The following is a 16354-nucleotide window of genomic DNA, read 5'->3' as shown; positions in this document are numbered from 1 at the left end:
AAATTGGTAAGATCACGCATCTTTGGAGGACCACCTCTCTAAGTAGGCGTCATGGACTGCAAGCTTGTGTCCCCCCAAAACTCAAATGATGAAATCCTAATTCCCAGTGTGACTTGGTACTTGGAGGTGTGGGTCTTTGGGAGGTAATCAGGTCATGAGGGTGGAGCTCTGATGATGGGATTAGTGCTACTATAAGAAGAGAAAGAGACTAGAATGTGTTCTCTACCTGTGAGGACACAGTAAGAAGGCAGTGATCTATAAGCCAAGAAGCAGATACTCACCAGACAAGATATCCAGGTACCTTGATCTTGGACTTCCCATCCCCCAGAACTGTGAGAAACAAATACATGTTTTGTTTAAGCCACCCACCCAGCCTAGTAATTTGTTAAGCAGACTAAGCAGACTAAGACAGCAGGTATCTTTTTCCCAGTGACTTCTATAGCACCTTTATCTTAATATTCTTCATCATTCTCCTCTCCTCATAGATTAGAAAACAGAAGAAAACTATCAGGAACAGAATGGTAGAAGGCCATCAACAGTCATCCCAGACTCCCTGCTTCAGAAACTAAAGTAGGAATTGTGCCTAATAGGAATCATTCTAACCAAAACGGTTATTCACATAGGACCTGTGCATAGGTACTTGCATTCTTTCAGGTACAGCTTACATCCTGGTCCCTCTTAGCAACAGCATTTAGCTATATCTTAGGGAATACATACCAGCCACTGGTTGGATGCCATTAAAGAAATACTTTATTTTTGTGTTGTCATGGATTTTACTTCCCTTAATTTAGTAATACAGAAATTCCACATGATCTCTATTTAAAAAGTCTTGGATTCAGCTCTGGAGAATTTTCATAGGCAAATTCTTCTGTGTGGGTTGGATCAGTAAACACTCCAATAAAATCTATTTCTAGGAAGAATGGACCATCCACTTTGTCAGCCAAGGTGAATCCAATAGAAGAGATCTACATTTAAAACAGAAATTGATCAAAATCTCATACACTGATGTTGTTCCTGGAGTTTTAAAATCCCATGAGGTAATTACTATAGCTGGGTCTTTATACTTTCAGCCTTAGGGGTTGGGTATATAGCTCAGTGGTATAGTGTGTGTTTAGCATGCACAAGGTCATGGGTTCAATTCCCAGTACATCCATTTAAAAAAAAATTTTTAATACTAAGTACACTATTAGCCTTTAACAAGTATACCATAGTTCTCATATGCTGTAGCAAATGATAAGAGGAAGTACGGCTGCTTTTCTTTCCACATTCTACCTCCTCTCTCTTTAAACTAGTACTAGTTAAGACTACTAAGTACAACATGGATGTCTAATGGAGGTTCCTTGAAGCTCTCCTGAACTCTGAAACTGTTTTTATTTTAAAGCTAAAATAAAATGTAGTCACACTGAGAAGATGGCCATAGTGATATTCCTTCAGGATGGGGGTTTGGCTCACAGGATAGGTCTGAGTCAGCATCTGTCTGGGTATTATAAGGGTACACTTAAATAGAATTTTCATCTTTCATTTGCCAACCTTCAAAAATGGACTGAATTCATCCTCTCAGGAGTTCTGTTTCACTAAAGAAAATATAGTTCTTAGTGAAAGTACTGGAAAATGTTACCTTGTCAAGAAGAAGCTGGTACTGGGCATCCCGAATTCTTCCTTGATTAGAGAAGAAAAATTTGGAGAAAGGAATCTGAAAGAAGAAACCATTTACTTCATAGCTGAAATGTAAGCAACTGAGACATCTGTATGGAATCGCAATGATAAAAGAGTAACAGTTTTAATTTAATTCTAAAACTATCTAAATATACGAGGTTATAACAAGTGGCTAGTCATTTGGATCACGGATATAAACTTTTTTAATGAAATAACTTAAGTACTAGAAGAAAACAGCTGAAAACTTTTCTAAGCCAGAAGTCCCAAAGGGAAAAATAACAGAGTACAATTATAACTTTCTAATGGCAAAAACTAGTATCCTAAAGACAAAACTTTTACAAATAACTAAGAAAAAGATTAAACAACCCAACAGAAAAATGGGGATGGGGAGAAATAGGCACACTTGTATATTGAGAGTAGGAGTACAAATTAGTCCAACTCTTTTAAGAGAGAGCAGCTGGCAATTGTGGTAGGCAGGATTCTAAGATGACACCCACGATTTCCACCTTCTGGTGCACACACACCTTCTTCTAGGTGTTCAAACACTAATCTCGGTGCTGCTGTGAAGGGCAGATTATCCTCTGCGGGCCTGACTTAATCACTTGAGCCCATAAAGGGGACTGCTGGTGAAAGGGGTCAGAAGAGTGAGAGGGATTCAAAGGGGGAGCTCAGGGAGATTCTCCACTGCTGGCTTTGAAGATGGTGGGAGCAAATGGCAAGGAACGTGGGCAGTTTCTAGGCCCTGAGAGTGGCTCCGAGCTGACAACCAGTATAGAAACAAGGATGTCATTACAGCCACAGGAACTGAATTTGGTCAATAAGCAGAATGAGTTTGAAGTGGATTCCTCTCCAGAGCCTCCAGAAAGAAATACAGCCCAGCTGACACCTTGATCTCAGGCTTAGAAGGCCCTGAGCACTGTACCTGGCCATACTGTTCCCCAACCTATGACCTACTGAACTGTGAGCTAATAAACGTGTTGTTTGAAGCTGCGAAGTTTGTGATGATTTTTTATGTGGCAACAGGAAACAAAAGCAATACCTAGCAAAATTTGAAATGCTGTAACTTTGACCTGCCAACTTCACTTCTAGGAATTTATATTACAGATAAACTCTGACATAGCTTTTAGGAAAAAAAAAAAAAAAAGAAGAAGCTCTAAACACATACCAGATAGTCTAATATAAAAGAACTAGCACTTTAAGATCATTTTGACAGTACATCTAAGAGAAACAGAACACAAGTTATGTGTTATTTGATGCTCAGATACAGCATAATGCTGTGGATATAGTTAAAATTCTAACGTTACTTTGAAAAAAAAGGAAAAGTAGGAGAATAGTTAAATAAATTATGGTGCATCCATACAACTGAATGCTATATAACTATTTTTTAAAATGAAGTAGATCTACACATCATGCTGTGGGAAGACCTGCACAATATATTATTAGTGAAAAAGGAAGATAAAGACAGAATCTACAACATAAATGTCATTTATATTTTTGAAAACAAATTTTTAAATGCCTCCAAATAAACTGTAAAAAAAATTCACTATAGCAACTGGGAACAATCCAAGTGTCTATCAATAAAGGACTAGTTCAATCAACTATGGGATATCCATATCACAGAAATACCAAACAAAATAACAAAGAATGAAAAATAATTACATATAGTGATATGGAAGCTCTCCAGGATCTAAATTTTAAAAATATAAACTGGCATGGAAGATATATAAAGTATGCTATTTTTATTTTTGAGTAAAAAAGGGGAGAAAATAAGTATATACATATATACATATTTGTTTACATTTGCATAAGAAAACTGTAAAGCTACACAAGAAACTAATAAAAGTGGTTACGTACAGGCATTGGGCAGGAAAAAGGTGGATAGAGATCAGTGGGAGTGAATCTTTGTAATCTTTTTACGTTATTTTGGGTTTTGAACCAAAAAATAAAAATGAATTTTAAAAATTAAATGTACTGTTTTGATTATCACCAAAAACACTTGTCGACATAAAAACAAATTCAATTCAAAGCTCACTTAATAAATCACCACTGCACAAGCAAAACCAAAAGCAGTCATCCTCATTTCACTGGGAAAGGACTCATTTCTATTAAACAAACCTGGAAGGGACTCCCACCCCTACCCCCGACTCTGGGCCAGTTTCTCATTCTGCATCCTGGTTTGGGACTTCATCTACCTTATTATTTGAAAGCATATTTTGGAAATGGAATCAATGCTACCTGCTTGCCATTCAAGGAGCACATGTCACCCACCTCACTGGTCTTTTGTCTTTTTAGCATGTATTTCGCTAAGATCACAGTCCGCACCAAGGGAATTTTTTAGCCTGGAAGCAAATGAAGCTAAAAGGGAGCATTAAATCTGTACAGCTTGCATAAAAAGAAAAGGATAAACAGTTGTTTTCTCTACAAGTGGCAGAAAACGAATATACATCATTTTTCCATCATTTTCTTCTGTTTTCTTTCTATAATCAGAGTAAACATTTGAGCATCTCACTTCTATCTACCAAATGAGAATTATTCATAAAGAAGTGAACAGCAATAACACTTAATTTTTTAGAATCTCTTCCCCAATACTCCCCTTAATACTTTAAAGAGAGGTGTGGAAAACAACTATTATTTCCAGCCAAAGATTAGGACTACATGTATTTTCAGGAAAGAAAGTAATTGCTAATGATTAGATGGTAATGATACTGAAGAATAATTTGGCAAGGAGCATCAAAGGCCTTAAAAATGTATGTATCATTTATTGTAGGAATTTTGTTTCTAGGTTATATCCTAAGAAAATAATTAAGGATGTTTACTTCAGAGTTTGGTACAAGAGTGAAAAAGTGAAAACAATCTAAATGTACAACAGTGGAGGATGGATTACATAAACTGTGCTCTACTTATATAATAAAATATGCAGATATTAAAAATGATGTAGAAATATATTTCAACAGAAAGTTGTATATAAAATTCCAGTGAACAATATATGTTATAAAATACCACTGGCATAAGTACTATTTTTGTAAAAAAATGTAAACAGCAAAGTCTGAAGGTACACACTAAAATAAAAATAATATTTTACCTCGGGGTAGTGGTAGCACAAGATTTTTTTCCTTCTCTGCATTTTCTTAATTTTCTATAATAAAATACTTGTTTTGTTTAATAGTTGTATGTATTACTGATATACAAGTGTTACACATGCAATAATTTTTGGTTATATATCTATATTAGTGTATAAGTATGTATCTAGCGCCTATTATAAGCCAGGCACTGTTCCAGGAACAGGGGAAACAGCTATGAATAAAATGGACAAAGTCCCTGCTCTCAGAATTTACAGAACTTCTGTTCCAGGGAGAGAGTGACAATAAACAAAGAGACAACTGAATGAACAAAATAATTTTACTTTGTGACAAGTTCAATGCAAAAATTAAACAGGATGTTATTGAAAGTGCTGGGCTGGAAGGTGCAACTCTAGCTAGAGGAATCAGGAAAGGCCTCTCCGAGGCGACTTTTGAACTGAAAGGTGAATGACAGGAAAGAGGAAGCAGGTGAAGATGTGGGAGAAGAGCACTCCAGCAGATACAGCACGAAATACAAAGGCTCCGAGACGGAAGTGAGTTGGTTGAGTCTGACACACAGAAAAGGGGCTAGAATAGAGGAGGGACGGAGGGAGGGTCTGATACTGTAGGCCTGGGAGGCCACATTAAGGAGTTTGGACTGAGTTCTAACGACAAGGGGAGACCACTGGAGGGTTTTGAGCATGTGAGTGATGTAATCTGAACTACGCTTTAGAATAATCTGCTGTGTGCAGAGTGGACCTTGGGGGCAAGAGGACAATGAGGGAAATCAATAAAGAGGCTGCTGCAGTAATCCAAAGGCCTGGACTAGGGTGAGAGCGGAAGAGATGGCAGAAATGGTCAGATTCTACATGTTTTGAAAGGAGAGGTGAGAGCATTCGCTAATACACTGGATGTGGGGTGAGGGAGAAAGGAATCCAGGATGACCCTGAGGTTTAAGTATTAGCAAAATGGGGACTTTCTTTTGAATTTATGGATTAAAAATCTTCAATAGGCAAAAGAAAGAAATGGGCACTTGGTTTTGCCCTCACTCCCTGAATTTCCACTTATTTTCTTCCTGGTTAACATTTTTTACCTTCTAAAAGTTTCTTCTCCCTGAAAAGTAGGACTATGTCACCAAGAAATAAATAAAAATTTTGATAATTGTCAAATGTCAAGTGTTTATTCCTCTTAATGGAGCCTTTCTGCTAAGCTAGGGACATGAACTTAGTGCAGTTGCCTGGAAGAGGTGATACGGCAGGAACTAAAAAGGAAACATCTACAGTACTTGGGCACAGGGCAGAGGTGTACTCATGACTCAGCACAGCTTGGCCGTATCCTTATAAAAAATACTTACTGGGTAGTAAGCTAACATTTATATTAATGAAAGAAAAAGTTGATTATGTAACTCTTGCCCTTAGGTCCTCTTCTTTCCTTTCCTACACCTTCCAAGAGGAATGAATAAGAAAAAGAAACTACAATGTAACCACAATCTCAAAAGACCTCATTTTCATACACAGCAAAGACTTGTGCAGCTACCTTGACCTCCTGCCAGTAGGGCCCCCCACGGGTGAACATGAAGTAACTGTACATCTGACTCTTCCTCTGGATTATATCGGTGTCCTCCCTGATATTCACCATCCAAGGCCGTCCATCTCCACGGACACGGAGGTACAGAGTGTTGAACTGGGACCAATCATAAGACTTCTTTCTCTCAAAAGGGCCCTAAGGTACAGAAAGGAAAGTTAATTTCACCTCATTTTTCCATTATTAGCAAAATGTGAGTTGTCACCTTTTGGCAATGGATCTACAAGCCATTTTTTTTAAAGTTTTTGTTTTTATTTTATTAGACTTTGGGGGCAAAAGATTCTGTAATGCAATTTAGTTTTTCTTTTTTTTTTTTCTTTTGAATGGAGGTGCTGGGGATTGGACCTCACGCATGCTAACCATGTGCTCTACCACTGGGCTATACCCTCCCCCGCTACAAGCCATGTTCTGCCTTTCTCTGCTTTCTAACACTAACGAGACAGACAAATCTGGTGATTCTTATTTTAGTATCAAATACTGACATAGATACATGTTTCTAAGGTAATGTTCAAGACATGATTGGCCCAGGACAGTGTTTACACGGATTAGGCACTCACTTGTGTTCCTGAACGGAAATAAAATGCTATATATGCTTCCTTTCCCTGGGCCTGTGGAGCTACAGCTTTTAAGTGGGCCATTCCCATAAATCAGAACATATGGAGGAGCTCAAACTCAAGCTTCAAAACTGATATTTCATAAAACCAGCTACCATCCATTGAAAACATACATCAAGCACTTTGCATGCATAATTTAATCCTCACAGCAGCCCTACGAGATAGGTACAATCATTGTCCTCCATTTTATAAAGAAACTGAGCACTCTACTAATGAGTGGTAGGTCCAGTGCTGCTTAACTCAAATCTGTGTTCTTACAACTATCTAAACTGTCTCTCTCTTTCAAAGTAGACTGTACTGTTAATTTCCAAAGGTGTTTGTTTTCAGCAACCTTAGAGATAATTTGATTTCAACAATACCAGTGCTCAGGTATGAACCATTATTTACTAGCCACATAATTTTGGACAAGTTACTAAATCTCCACAAGCCTCAATTTCCTCATCTGTAAAACTGGGATGGTTATACCTTATAGGATTGTTGTGGGGAACAAAAGGAATAATGTAAAAAAAAAAAAGTGTACAAAGCAATTAGCACAGGGACTGGCAGGGTACACTTAATAAATATTATCAACTATTTTCATTACTCCATGCTACATATCTAGATATAGAATTATTTCCTACTGTGGACTTACCGAATCCACTCTGTGGATTTTCAGGGCCTGAAAAAAATCTTGTATGCATAGTTTGTTGCCTCTGAAAGAACACATACTTTTCTTTTTCATCATTATCTGGAGAGAGGCAGCCTAATACTATTCCTACCATTTGCTTTTCTCCTTAAAGCAGCATAAACAAGCAAACAGCCAGGGGCTAGGCTCATGGTCAGGCATGGGAGTCTGTCCAGAGCAGCCCTGAAATAACACTGACCAGCAAATTTACAAAAAGCAACAGACTGGGGGCAAAACAAAGAAGCTGACTTATGTAGCTTTGGAAAAGTGTTCTGACTGAAATCCACAAGGCTAAAGACAAAAGAAACTATACATAAACAATGTAGTCTAGTTGGTAAAGTTGTTTCTCACAGGGTTATGGATCAGAAATTCTGAAACTGCTTTACATGTACTCTGGGGTTGAATTATTAAGTAAATGGATGATAAATGGTGGGAGGTTTCTGCTACAGAAGAAAGTTAGCAATAAGCAAGAGGGCAAAGGCTAGAATAAACCATGTGGTACTGAATTAGAGTCAAGGCATCAGTATGAACTCACATTTAGCTTTATATGGACATAGAAGGAATTACAGCAAGGGGAGGGTATAGTTTAGTGGTAGGATGCATGCTTAGCATACTCAAGGTTGTGGGTTCAATCCCCAGTGCCTCCATTAAAAAATAAATAAATAAACCTAATTACCTCTCCCAGCAAGAGAAAAAAAATTAAAAAAAAAAAAAAGAAAGAATTACAGACATGTGTTTCCATGAGTTGGTATGTATACATATATTTCCTAGCTGTGTCCACTGTGGGGTCATAGGAATAGTGTCAATCCAGTAGCAATAAGCATACTCAGCACCCAGATCTTGGTTTCTAACAACATTCTCAAAAAAAACAAAACAAAAAACCAGGACTCCTTTGAGAAATGGCTAATTCTAGGTTTGGGACAGGCGAAATACAAGACGAGCTGACAGCATCTTATAGTGCCAAAAAGCGCTCAAAAAACAAAAGGGGGTAGGGTGGCTATAGCTCAGTGGTAGATTGCATACTTAGCATGCATGAGGTCCTGGGTTCAATCCCCAGTATCTCCACCTAAATAAATAAACAGATAAACAAACAGACCTAATTACTTCACTACCCTCAAAACAGCTTTCAAAAAAACCCCAAAACAAAAGGATGGGGGCATGTCAAAGGCACAAGAGACAACCCAAAAGAGCTCCCAGAGGCCAAAGCTAGACCAATATGAGCAACAAAGTAAAGAACACAGCACTGGATTATATCCCAAAGTGTGAGTCCATACTAAATGACTGAATAAGTAAATGTGGGAGAAAGAAATCTTCCTTTCTGAAGAATCCCAAACAATTTATGTAAATACTACCCACTCCAGGAGACAGAACTTAATCCCACACCCTACTGCAGGCCTTGAATGTAGGGTGCATTTAGTGACTTATTTCCAAAGAACAAAGTATGGAAAGAGGAACCTGGCAAACACTACCTTGACCAGGTGATCAAGGTTAACACAGCAGCAATGAGTCGTGCCTTCAGCATGTACCCCTGATATGATATGATGATAAAGGTACTTCAACTCTGTGACATTCTTCCTAAAAACCCAGAACCCCAGTCTAACCAGTAGAAAAAAACATCAGAAAATCCCAAATTGAGGACCATTCTACAAAATACTTGACCAGTATTCCTCAAATCCTCATGAAAAATTAGGAGACTAAGAAACTGTCACAGACTAAGGAGATGTGACAACTAGATGTAATGTGGTGTCCTGGATGGGGTCCTGAAACAGGATAAAAAAAAAAGTGTTATGGAAAAATTAGTGAAATCCAAATAGAGTCTGGAATTAGTTAATAGTAATGTACCAGTGTTGGTTTCTCAATTGTGACAAATGTACTACAGTGATGTAAGATGGTAACAACTGGAGAAGCTGGGTGAAGGGCATTACAGGAACTCTCTATACTATTTTTTGCAGTTTTTCTGAAAAACCAAAAATATTCTAAAACTTAAAGCTTACTTAAAAAAAAAAAAAGAATCCACAGGCTGACCCTACTTCCATTCTAAGGAACCCCCGGCCATGAAAGGGTCTGCGGTCTATGTCAGAGGAAATGCAGATCTCCCCTAAACGTCATTTGAATGTCTAACCTCTCAGGGCTCCTCCAACATAAGAATGTCCTAGCCAGGCCCAAAGTGATGCCCAGAAACAAGCAGCCCTTCTTCAGGAACCACTTCCCCCTCGTGCTTCTGCTTTACATATGTGCCCAGTAGTTAGTTAACACCATACACACGATGAGATGCCAAGTGTTTTCATTTACAAAAACAAAAGCTTTCTGCTATAGTTCATGCTACAATGAAGTTTAGCAGATTACTAGAAAACTGTCGCTCCTGAGTCTCACATACCCTTGGAATCTTGGATATCATTGCACAGTACCCACTTCGGCCACTCTCCCCATCCTGAGGTGCTTCAGAGCTCAGAGTGCCATACAGCAGTGCACTTTGGTTATTCTTGCCCATTTTCAGGAACACTTCACTTCTGCCACCAATCGTCTTATCAGAAGTCACCGTCCACTTATCTAAATCTTCTTTGCCACGGAACTGCCACACAACCTTGGCTTGTTCCAGCAAGACTTCATGCAGGGGGCGGCCTTCAGGCCCTAACCAATAATTCACAATCTCACCCTTCAAATACCTAAAATGGTCATTTATTTCCTCTTTAATTGCTTTATCAAAATTAACTTCAGGCTTGTCCTCAGGAGAAGTTATATCCAAAGCATCTTCTTTCTGGTGATGTCCTTGCAGATTCCCTTCAGGCTTCCTCTGGGAAGAGGCTTTGCCAGAAGCAGCCACTGGTTTCTGAAGACTACTGGAACAATAGGCTGCAAAGCGAGTACCCAAAAATGGACACGAGGTAACACTTGGCCTCGGGCATTTCCTGAGAATACAAGTGCTATTCAGCAATTTGTGAACCAAAGCCATGGTAATAAAAAGTCAAAATATAAATTTCTTTTTAGGCTGCCAGAGAAAGAACCTTCAGCAAACAGCCCAATTCAACCTAAAAAACAAACAAACAAACAAACAAAAAATTGAAGAATTACCAGTGTAGCAATGAATACATCATAATTTCAAAATCAACATGGGTCATGTGAAATTCATGAGCTTACTTTCTAATTCTATAAACATTTATGCAGGGCCTACTATGAACACAATAATCCAACAATAAATCCCTTCTAACACCCTCTTGTCGAGATGCTCCATGTCTCCCATGGTGTATGTTCTCTCTCACTACAAGAGTAATAAACCCAACTTTCTCAACTAAAGGCATGTTCCTAGTGGCCTCTGACTGGAGGGCACTGACGCTGCTCTTCCTCTATATTGTCATGAGAACATGTGCATTCCTCTCACAGCCCTTACATAATATCAGAATCTTACTTTTATCTGTCCTTCTAACTAGCCTGACCTCCTTAATCTTAGGGACTATGGCTTGAACATAACTGATGCTCAGTGTTTGCTGAAATAAATGAAAATCATGTAAACAGTATGTTTTCATACTAAAAACAGAAAGGAATCAGTAAAAATAAGTTGGAACTCAGCTCCTGGAATCACAGGTAATATTTAAATTTCCCCCACTGATCTGTTTAAATGACTTTACTGCTATGTATACAGGAATTTGGGTAATAAATGATAAGCCCATAAAATGGAACTTGTACAATCATAAAAATGATTCTTTTGACACTGCACACAGGCTACACTACTGAGTGGTAAATAAGGAGGAGTCAAAATTGCATTTACATTAACATTATAAGCATAAAAATGTACAAAAAAGATTTGGAGGCTAAAAAAAGAAAGAAAAAGGCTTAGAGTCGTGTGTGGGATGATGGGATTATGAGTAAGATTATTCACCCTATTTCCCAAACTTTCAGTAGTGTTATTACAACTCTAATAATATAACTTCAATTATAAATGTTTTGTTTCACATTTTTATCAGTAAACATAGAATCAGACTCATTAACTGGATGATCCTGAACAGAAGTTGGTGAGTTTTCATGGCAAAGTAACCCACGCAGCCAAAAGCGAGCAGCCTTAGTAAAGGCTGTATATTCAGAGTTTACCATGTGCTAGAAACTGTTCTAGGTATATTTCTAGGTATATTTTCACTAACTTCTCATAACAACCGTGAAAGAAGTACTATTATTATTCTTATCACAGTGGAGAAAACGGAGGTTCCAAGATTAAATTACCCAAGGTCATACAACTAGTAAGTGGCAAAACTAACCCTAGAGCCCCAGTGTTTAGCTCCGGATCCGAGTCAGAGAGCGGCCCGAACCCTGCCGCAGCGAGGCACCCTCTAACCCCTCACCTGCTAGGGCTATGACGCCCTCACAAACCCCAGACGCTCCAACCACCGGCTGGTACTCATTTGCCTCCCCTGACACCACCCCAGAGCGACTTCCGCCCCGGTCCCCGGCTTTTCTCGACCGGGTACTCCACTTTCCCCTAGCAGGTCCATCTGCTTTTCCAGTCCCGTGGGAAACTAGGCCTCATGACACTGGAGTTCCGGCCAAGTGAGGAGACCGGAGTAGAGTAATAACAATCCCGAAGCTCCGCTAACTGAGATTTGGAGTCGATTAGCTTCCAAAAAGGCCCGCTCCCCTCGACCCTATCTTTTTTGCCCTATGTGAGAAAGTGGGGAGAATTAAGAGCTTTCCGCCTCTCCTTCCTGCATCCCGCCTTCAGGTTGCAAACTCCATCCCGCATCTTTCAAATAGGATTCAGATATTCCTAACACCCTTCACCTCCAAGGAGCAAGGGTCCACTCGTGCCCTATTCCTCCGCAGCCGCCCAAGAGCTGTCCTCGGCCTCAAAGGACTGGTTCTGCTAGAATTGCCCCCGCGAAATCTTTGGAGACCTACCATAAACTTGGACAGCAAACCGTCTTACCCGCTCTTCCCCAGTCTGGCCCCGTGGGGTCGCCCACTCCACAGGGTTTTGATTTTATCTTGTGCGCACCTCTGTTCAGGCTGTGAACTTCTTGGGCCCAGAATGTGCTCTTCTTCCGGTCCCCGGCACCTAGCATAGCGAGCAGGAATTAAGTGCTCAGCATGAATTTGAATGAATTGTAACCGCTGGCTTTTAACACCGTTCTCCAGGGTTCCAAGATCTCCCCAAACGCAATTGCCTTTCCAAGTTTCCTCCATCACTGTTTTCCACGCCACCACCTCTTCCTTCTTGAAATTCTGCTTTGACTTTTCTAGACTCTACACTTCCCTGGATCTCCTGCCTCCTTGAACTTTTTCTAACTGCCTCCTTTATTAACTTTCTACTTCCACAACTTCAAATGCAGGTTGTCTCCAATGGTCAGCCTTATCTTCCCCTTTTCTAGTTTCAGATATGAGTTATCTGTAGACAATCTGATAATCTTTTTCCCTAAAGACCAGCATGCATTTCCAGTATCTTTTGTTTTTACTGACGTACAGTCGATTTACAATGTTGTGTTAATTTCTGGTGTACAGCATATATATATTACCTTGCATAGTCTTTTTCATTATAGGCCATTCATTTACAATTTCCACTAGCATCTCAAATTTGTTTTGTCTAAATGTATCACATTTACCCATATTAATTCCTCTTCTTATCTTCCTTGTTTTTATAAATGCCCACATCTTTCTAAGCTGAAAATCCTTGGCTTCTCTCCTTAAAACCTCTTCTCACCGACCCTAAGTCCTGTTTGTTTTGTTGTTGTCTTTGATTTTTCACCCCAAATTCAGTGAAACCCCAATAGTTATTGCTCTGTGCAACTTACATTCAATCTGCTGACTGCCCTACTCGGGACAAAATAGTTTGTCTATTTCCATTTTAAAATACGGCACCCAGAAATAAGCAGAAAAATTCCTTTGGCCTCCAGACATGCCACTGCATCAATTCCAAGCCCTCCATAATCTCCTACTCCATCTTACTACTCATACATATCCTCAATTTCTCATCTGTATGGTCAAGCCATTCAAGATGGCTGTTCTCTTGCTCTCTGTATATCCCCTGTTGGACCAGGCTCTGCTTCACTCACATGACTATCCAATCCTGTTCATTACAGGGCTTAATTAATCCCTGATAACTGATGAGAAGGGTCACATAATTGAAGAGCTGGCAGTTCTCAAGCAGATTTTTCATTAAACAACATATATTGTCTGTTCTTCTTTTGAGGATATTTCTATCTGCAGTGCAGAGGCCACTTTAATAAATATCTGAAACAGACATATTCTTTTTCTGTGGTTCTTGTCTTAGTTGACTCCAGGTAGGTAAACCCAAATCCAACACCCACCAATATATGAGCAGTGACAATCCCTTCAGACTGAGGTGATTTTATCCTCCTTTACAATTATAATTGCAATCCATGTGGCTCTATTACAGCCCCTTCCTGACTTGGATCTGGGAAGGACCTGCCGTGTCTGCCACACCATTACAAATCTCCTCAGCCTGAACTGCTTTTGGCTAAAGTTAGGGGGAAAGTTTATTTTTCACTTGCCAGGGTGCAAGACTTGGACAGACTTAATAGCTTCAATTTCTGACTGGCATTTCCTAACTGGTCCTTGTTTTCAGGAGTTGAGCCCTGAGGGGGAAACTACTCATTGTTTCTTAATATGTGTTCTTCCTTTGATTCATTACAATAGAATAGTTAGCTGGGCACATAAATAAAATTTTTACATTCCCCAGCCTCCTTTGCAGCTACCAATAGAAATAGAAATGTTATGTGATAGCTGCTGGGAGCTTTCCTTAAAAAACAGTTGATACATTTCTTCTCCCTACTTCCCCTTTTCTTTCACATTACTGCTTAGAACTTGGAAATGACAATTAGAACTCCATCTTGGACCATGAGGATGAGGGCAACCCCCTGCAGAAGTAGCAGAAAGCCAGAAGGAGCTTGGGACCTTGAGGACTTTATGAATCAGAGCAGCCAAAATAGCCCTGGATTGCCTATATCCGGATGTTAATGTGAAAAATAAATTTTTAAATTGAAGTATAGTTGATATTTTTTAATTTATTTATTTTATTATTTGGGGGGATTAGGTTTATTTATTTATTTTTAGAGGAGATACTGGGGATTGAATAACCTAGGACCTTGTGCATGCTAAGCACTCTACCACTTGAGCTATACCCTCACCCCAAAAAATAAAATTGTTTTCCTATTTAACACTGCTAATTAGGGTTTATCACCTACAGGTGACTCTAATTCTAAATAATATATCCCACTTTGTACCACTCTCTGTAAGTGTACAGCTTGACCCACTTTGAGTAAGTTTCTCTTTTAGTAAAAATAGCACATCCAGATAGACCCAATGGGAAAGACAAACAGAGATCTCCTAAATCCATTGAGCTTTTGTGATTATGGAAATCAGCTCTATCAATGTGTCCAATACAGTAGTCATTAGCCACATGTGGCTATTAAGCATTTGAAATGAGGAATTGAATTTTTTGTTTTATTTATTTAAATTAATTTAAGTTTCAAAAACCATGTGTGACTAGTGGCTACCAAATTGGACAGTGTCATCCTAAATAATGGAGTGAGAATCTGAATTACTCCCAAATCAGTCAGCATGTGAAAGCCAGAGATTAATTAACATGATATGGGAAATACGGTAAGTATAAATTTTGCCACAGATTGAACTTTCAGAAGAGTCAAGTAATATTGGCTTGGGTAGTTTTAGACAGTAGGGCATTATTCTGTATTTTCTCTCCTTCATGCCCTAAATGTGGGTTTCCTTAAGATTTAGTACTTAAGCTCTTCTCCCCCTTTGAGGTTTTATCCACCTCTACTACTTCACTGTAACCTCATTAAGCATTCAGTCTGCTTTGTGTTCACACGCAGGATTACTACTTCATTTTGAAATAAAGCCACCTGTTTTAGCCACACCTGTCTCCTAATGTATGTAAGAGGTGACTTTTTTTTTTAATGTGGCTTCTCAAAACTTTATTTTCTTCATCAGTAAAATGGAGAGTATAACACCACCAAATGAGATAACGCATGTAAAACCCTTCATATAATGCTTAGCAAAGAGCAGGAATTCAATAAAGGTTAGATATTAATTACTATTACTGGATTTATACTTATCTTCATATTTCTTTGCTGTTGTTACTGCACAATTCAGCAATTAATAACAGTATATGTTAAAGCAATAATAGTAATTTTTATATATATCCTATACAGTTTGGAAATTTCATATACACATCATTACATGTAGCAATTACCCCATATTATAGAGGACACTCTTGGATGTTAAACAATCTGCTGAAGGTCACATTAGCAAAATGTGGAACCAAATTTCTAAAATCAAATCTCTTAACTCTACAACCAGTATCCTTTCTAGTGTCCCATTATTTGGTTCAAAGAGATGTCTTAAGAGGTGACTTTCTGGGTGCAAGTGCCTGTGTAGAAGTGCCTGGAGGGGATCATTCCCAAGTAGCGCAAGTACACTGAGGATCACTTTATGACGAAGGTCACCCAGACCACAGGACTTGGAGTGAGAATGCAAATTTCCCTCATCAGAATAGGGGTACTATTAGAACATGAGAACGTATTCCACCCCACAGAGCAGAGCCCTGAGTGACAGAGGAGGGCTCTGGGGTAGAACTCTAGTTCCCCAGGCAAGAAAAAAAAAAAAAAAGACAAAAAGACCCTGCACAGACAAAGGCCTCCAGGAGAATCTAGTATTTCCCACAGTGCCAATACCCAACGACATCCTTATTAGATATCCCCTCATGCACCTAATGAATGAATAAGGAAAAACAAGAGAAAATACAGCACAAT

The 16354-nt window shown here is 39.0% G+C and overlaps 1 protein-coding gene across 2 annotated transcripts; it reads right to left on the bottom strand.

The window, feature by feature from the left end:
• Window positions 1-732: 732 nt before the first annotated feature.
• On the bottom strand, window positions 733-12020 carry NDUFAF1 (NADH:ubiquinone oxidoreductase complex assembly factor 1). 2 transcript variants are annotated; one of them, XM_010989292.3, is made up of 5 exons: window positions 11828-12020; window positions 9955-10606; window positions 6252-6437; window positions 1619-1693; window positions 733-965 (listed from the first exon to the last, which is right to left on the bottom strand). In XM_010989292.3, exons 2-5 carry the CDS (start codon window positions 10528-10530, stop codon window positions 816-818), a joined length of 987 nt encoding a protein of 328 aa, XP_010987594.1. In that variant the 5' UTR covers window positions 10531-10606; window positions 11828-12020; the 3' UTR covers window positions 733-815. The 2 variants fall into 2 exon arrangements, with proteins under 2 accessions (XP_010987594.1, XP_010987595.1); XM_010989293.3 differs by having other exon boundaries at window positions 11912-12020.
• Between the last annotated feature and the right edge of the window lie 4334 nt (window positions 12021-16354).

This window comes from Camelus dromedarius, chromosome 5 (assembly GCF_036321535.1).
Source record: "Camelus dromedarius isolate mCamDro1 chromosome 5, mCamDro1.pat, whole genome shotgun sequence".
Classification (NCBI taxonomy): domain Eukaryota; kingdom Metazoa; phylum Chordata; class Mammalia; order Artiodactyla; family Camelidae; genus Camelus; species Camelus dromedarius.
Note: the sequence above shows the minus strand (reverse complement) of the source record. Positions and strands in the feature narration are given on the sequence as shown.

Bases quoted from the DNA above. Each gene is read 5' to 3' on its own strand.
- NDUFAF1 (XM_010989292.3), bottom strand. From the start codon at position 10,530: ATGGCTTTGGTTCACAAATTGCTGAATAGCACTTGTATTCTCAGGAAA. The intron at 6,438-9,954 runs GTATGTGAGACT...TCTGTACCTTAG, and splicing joins TGATATCCAAGATTCCAAGG to GGCCCTTTTGAGAGAAAGAA. The intron at 966-1,618 runs GTAACATTTTCC...TTTTAAATGTAG, and splicing joins ACCAGCTTCTTCTTGACAAG to ATCTCTTCTATTGGATTCAC.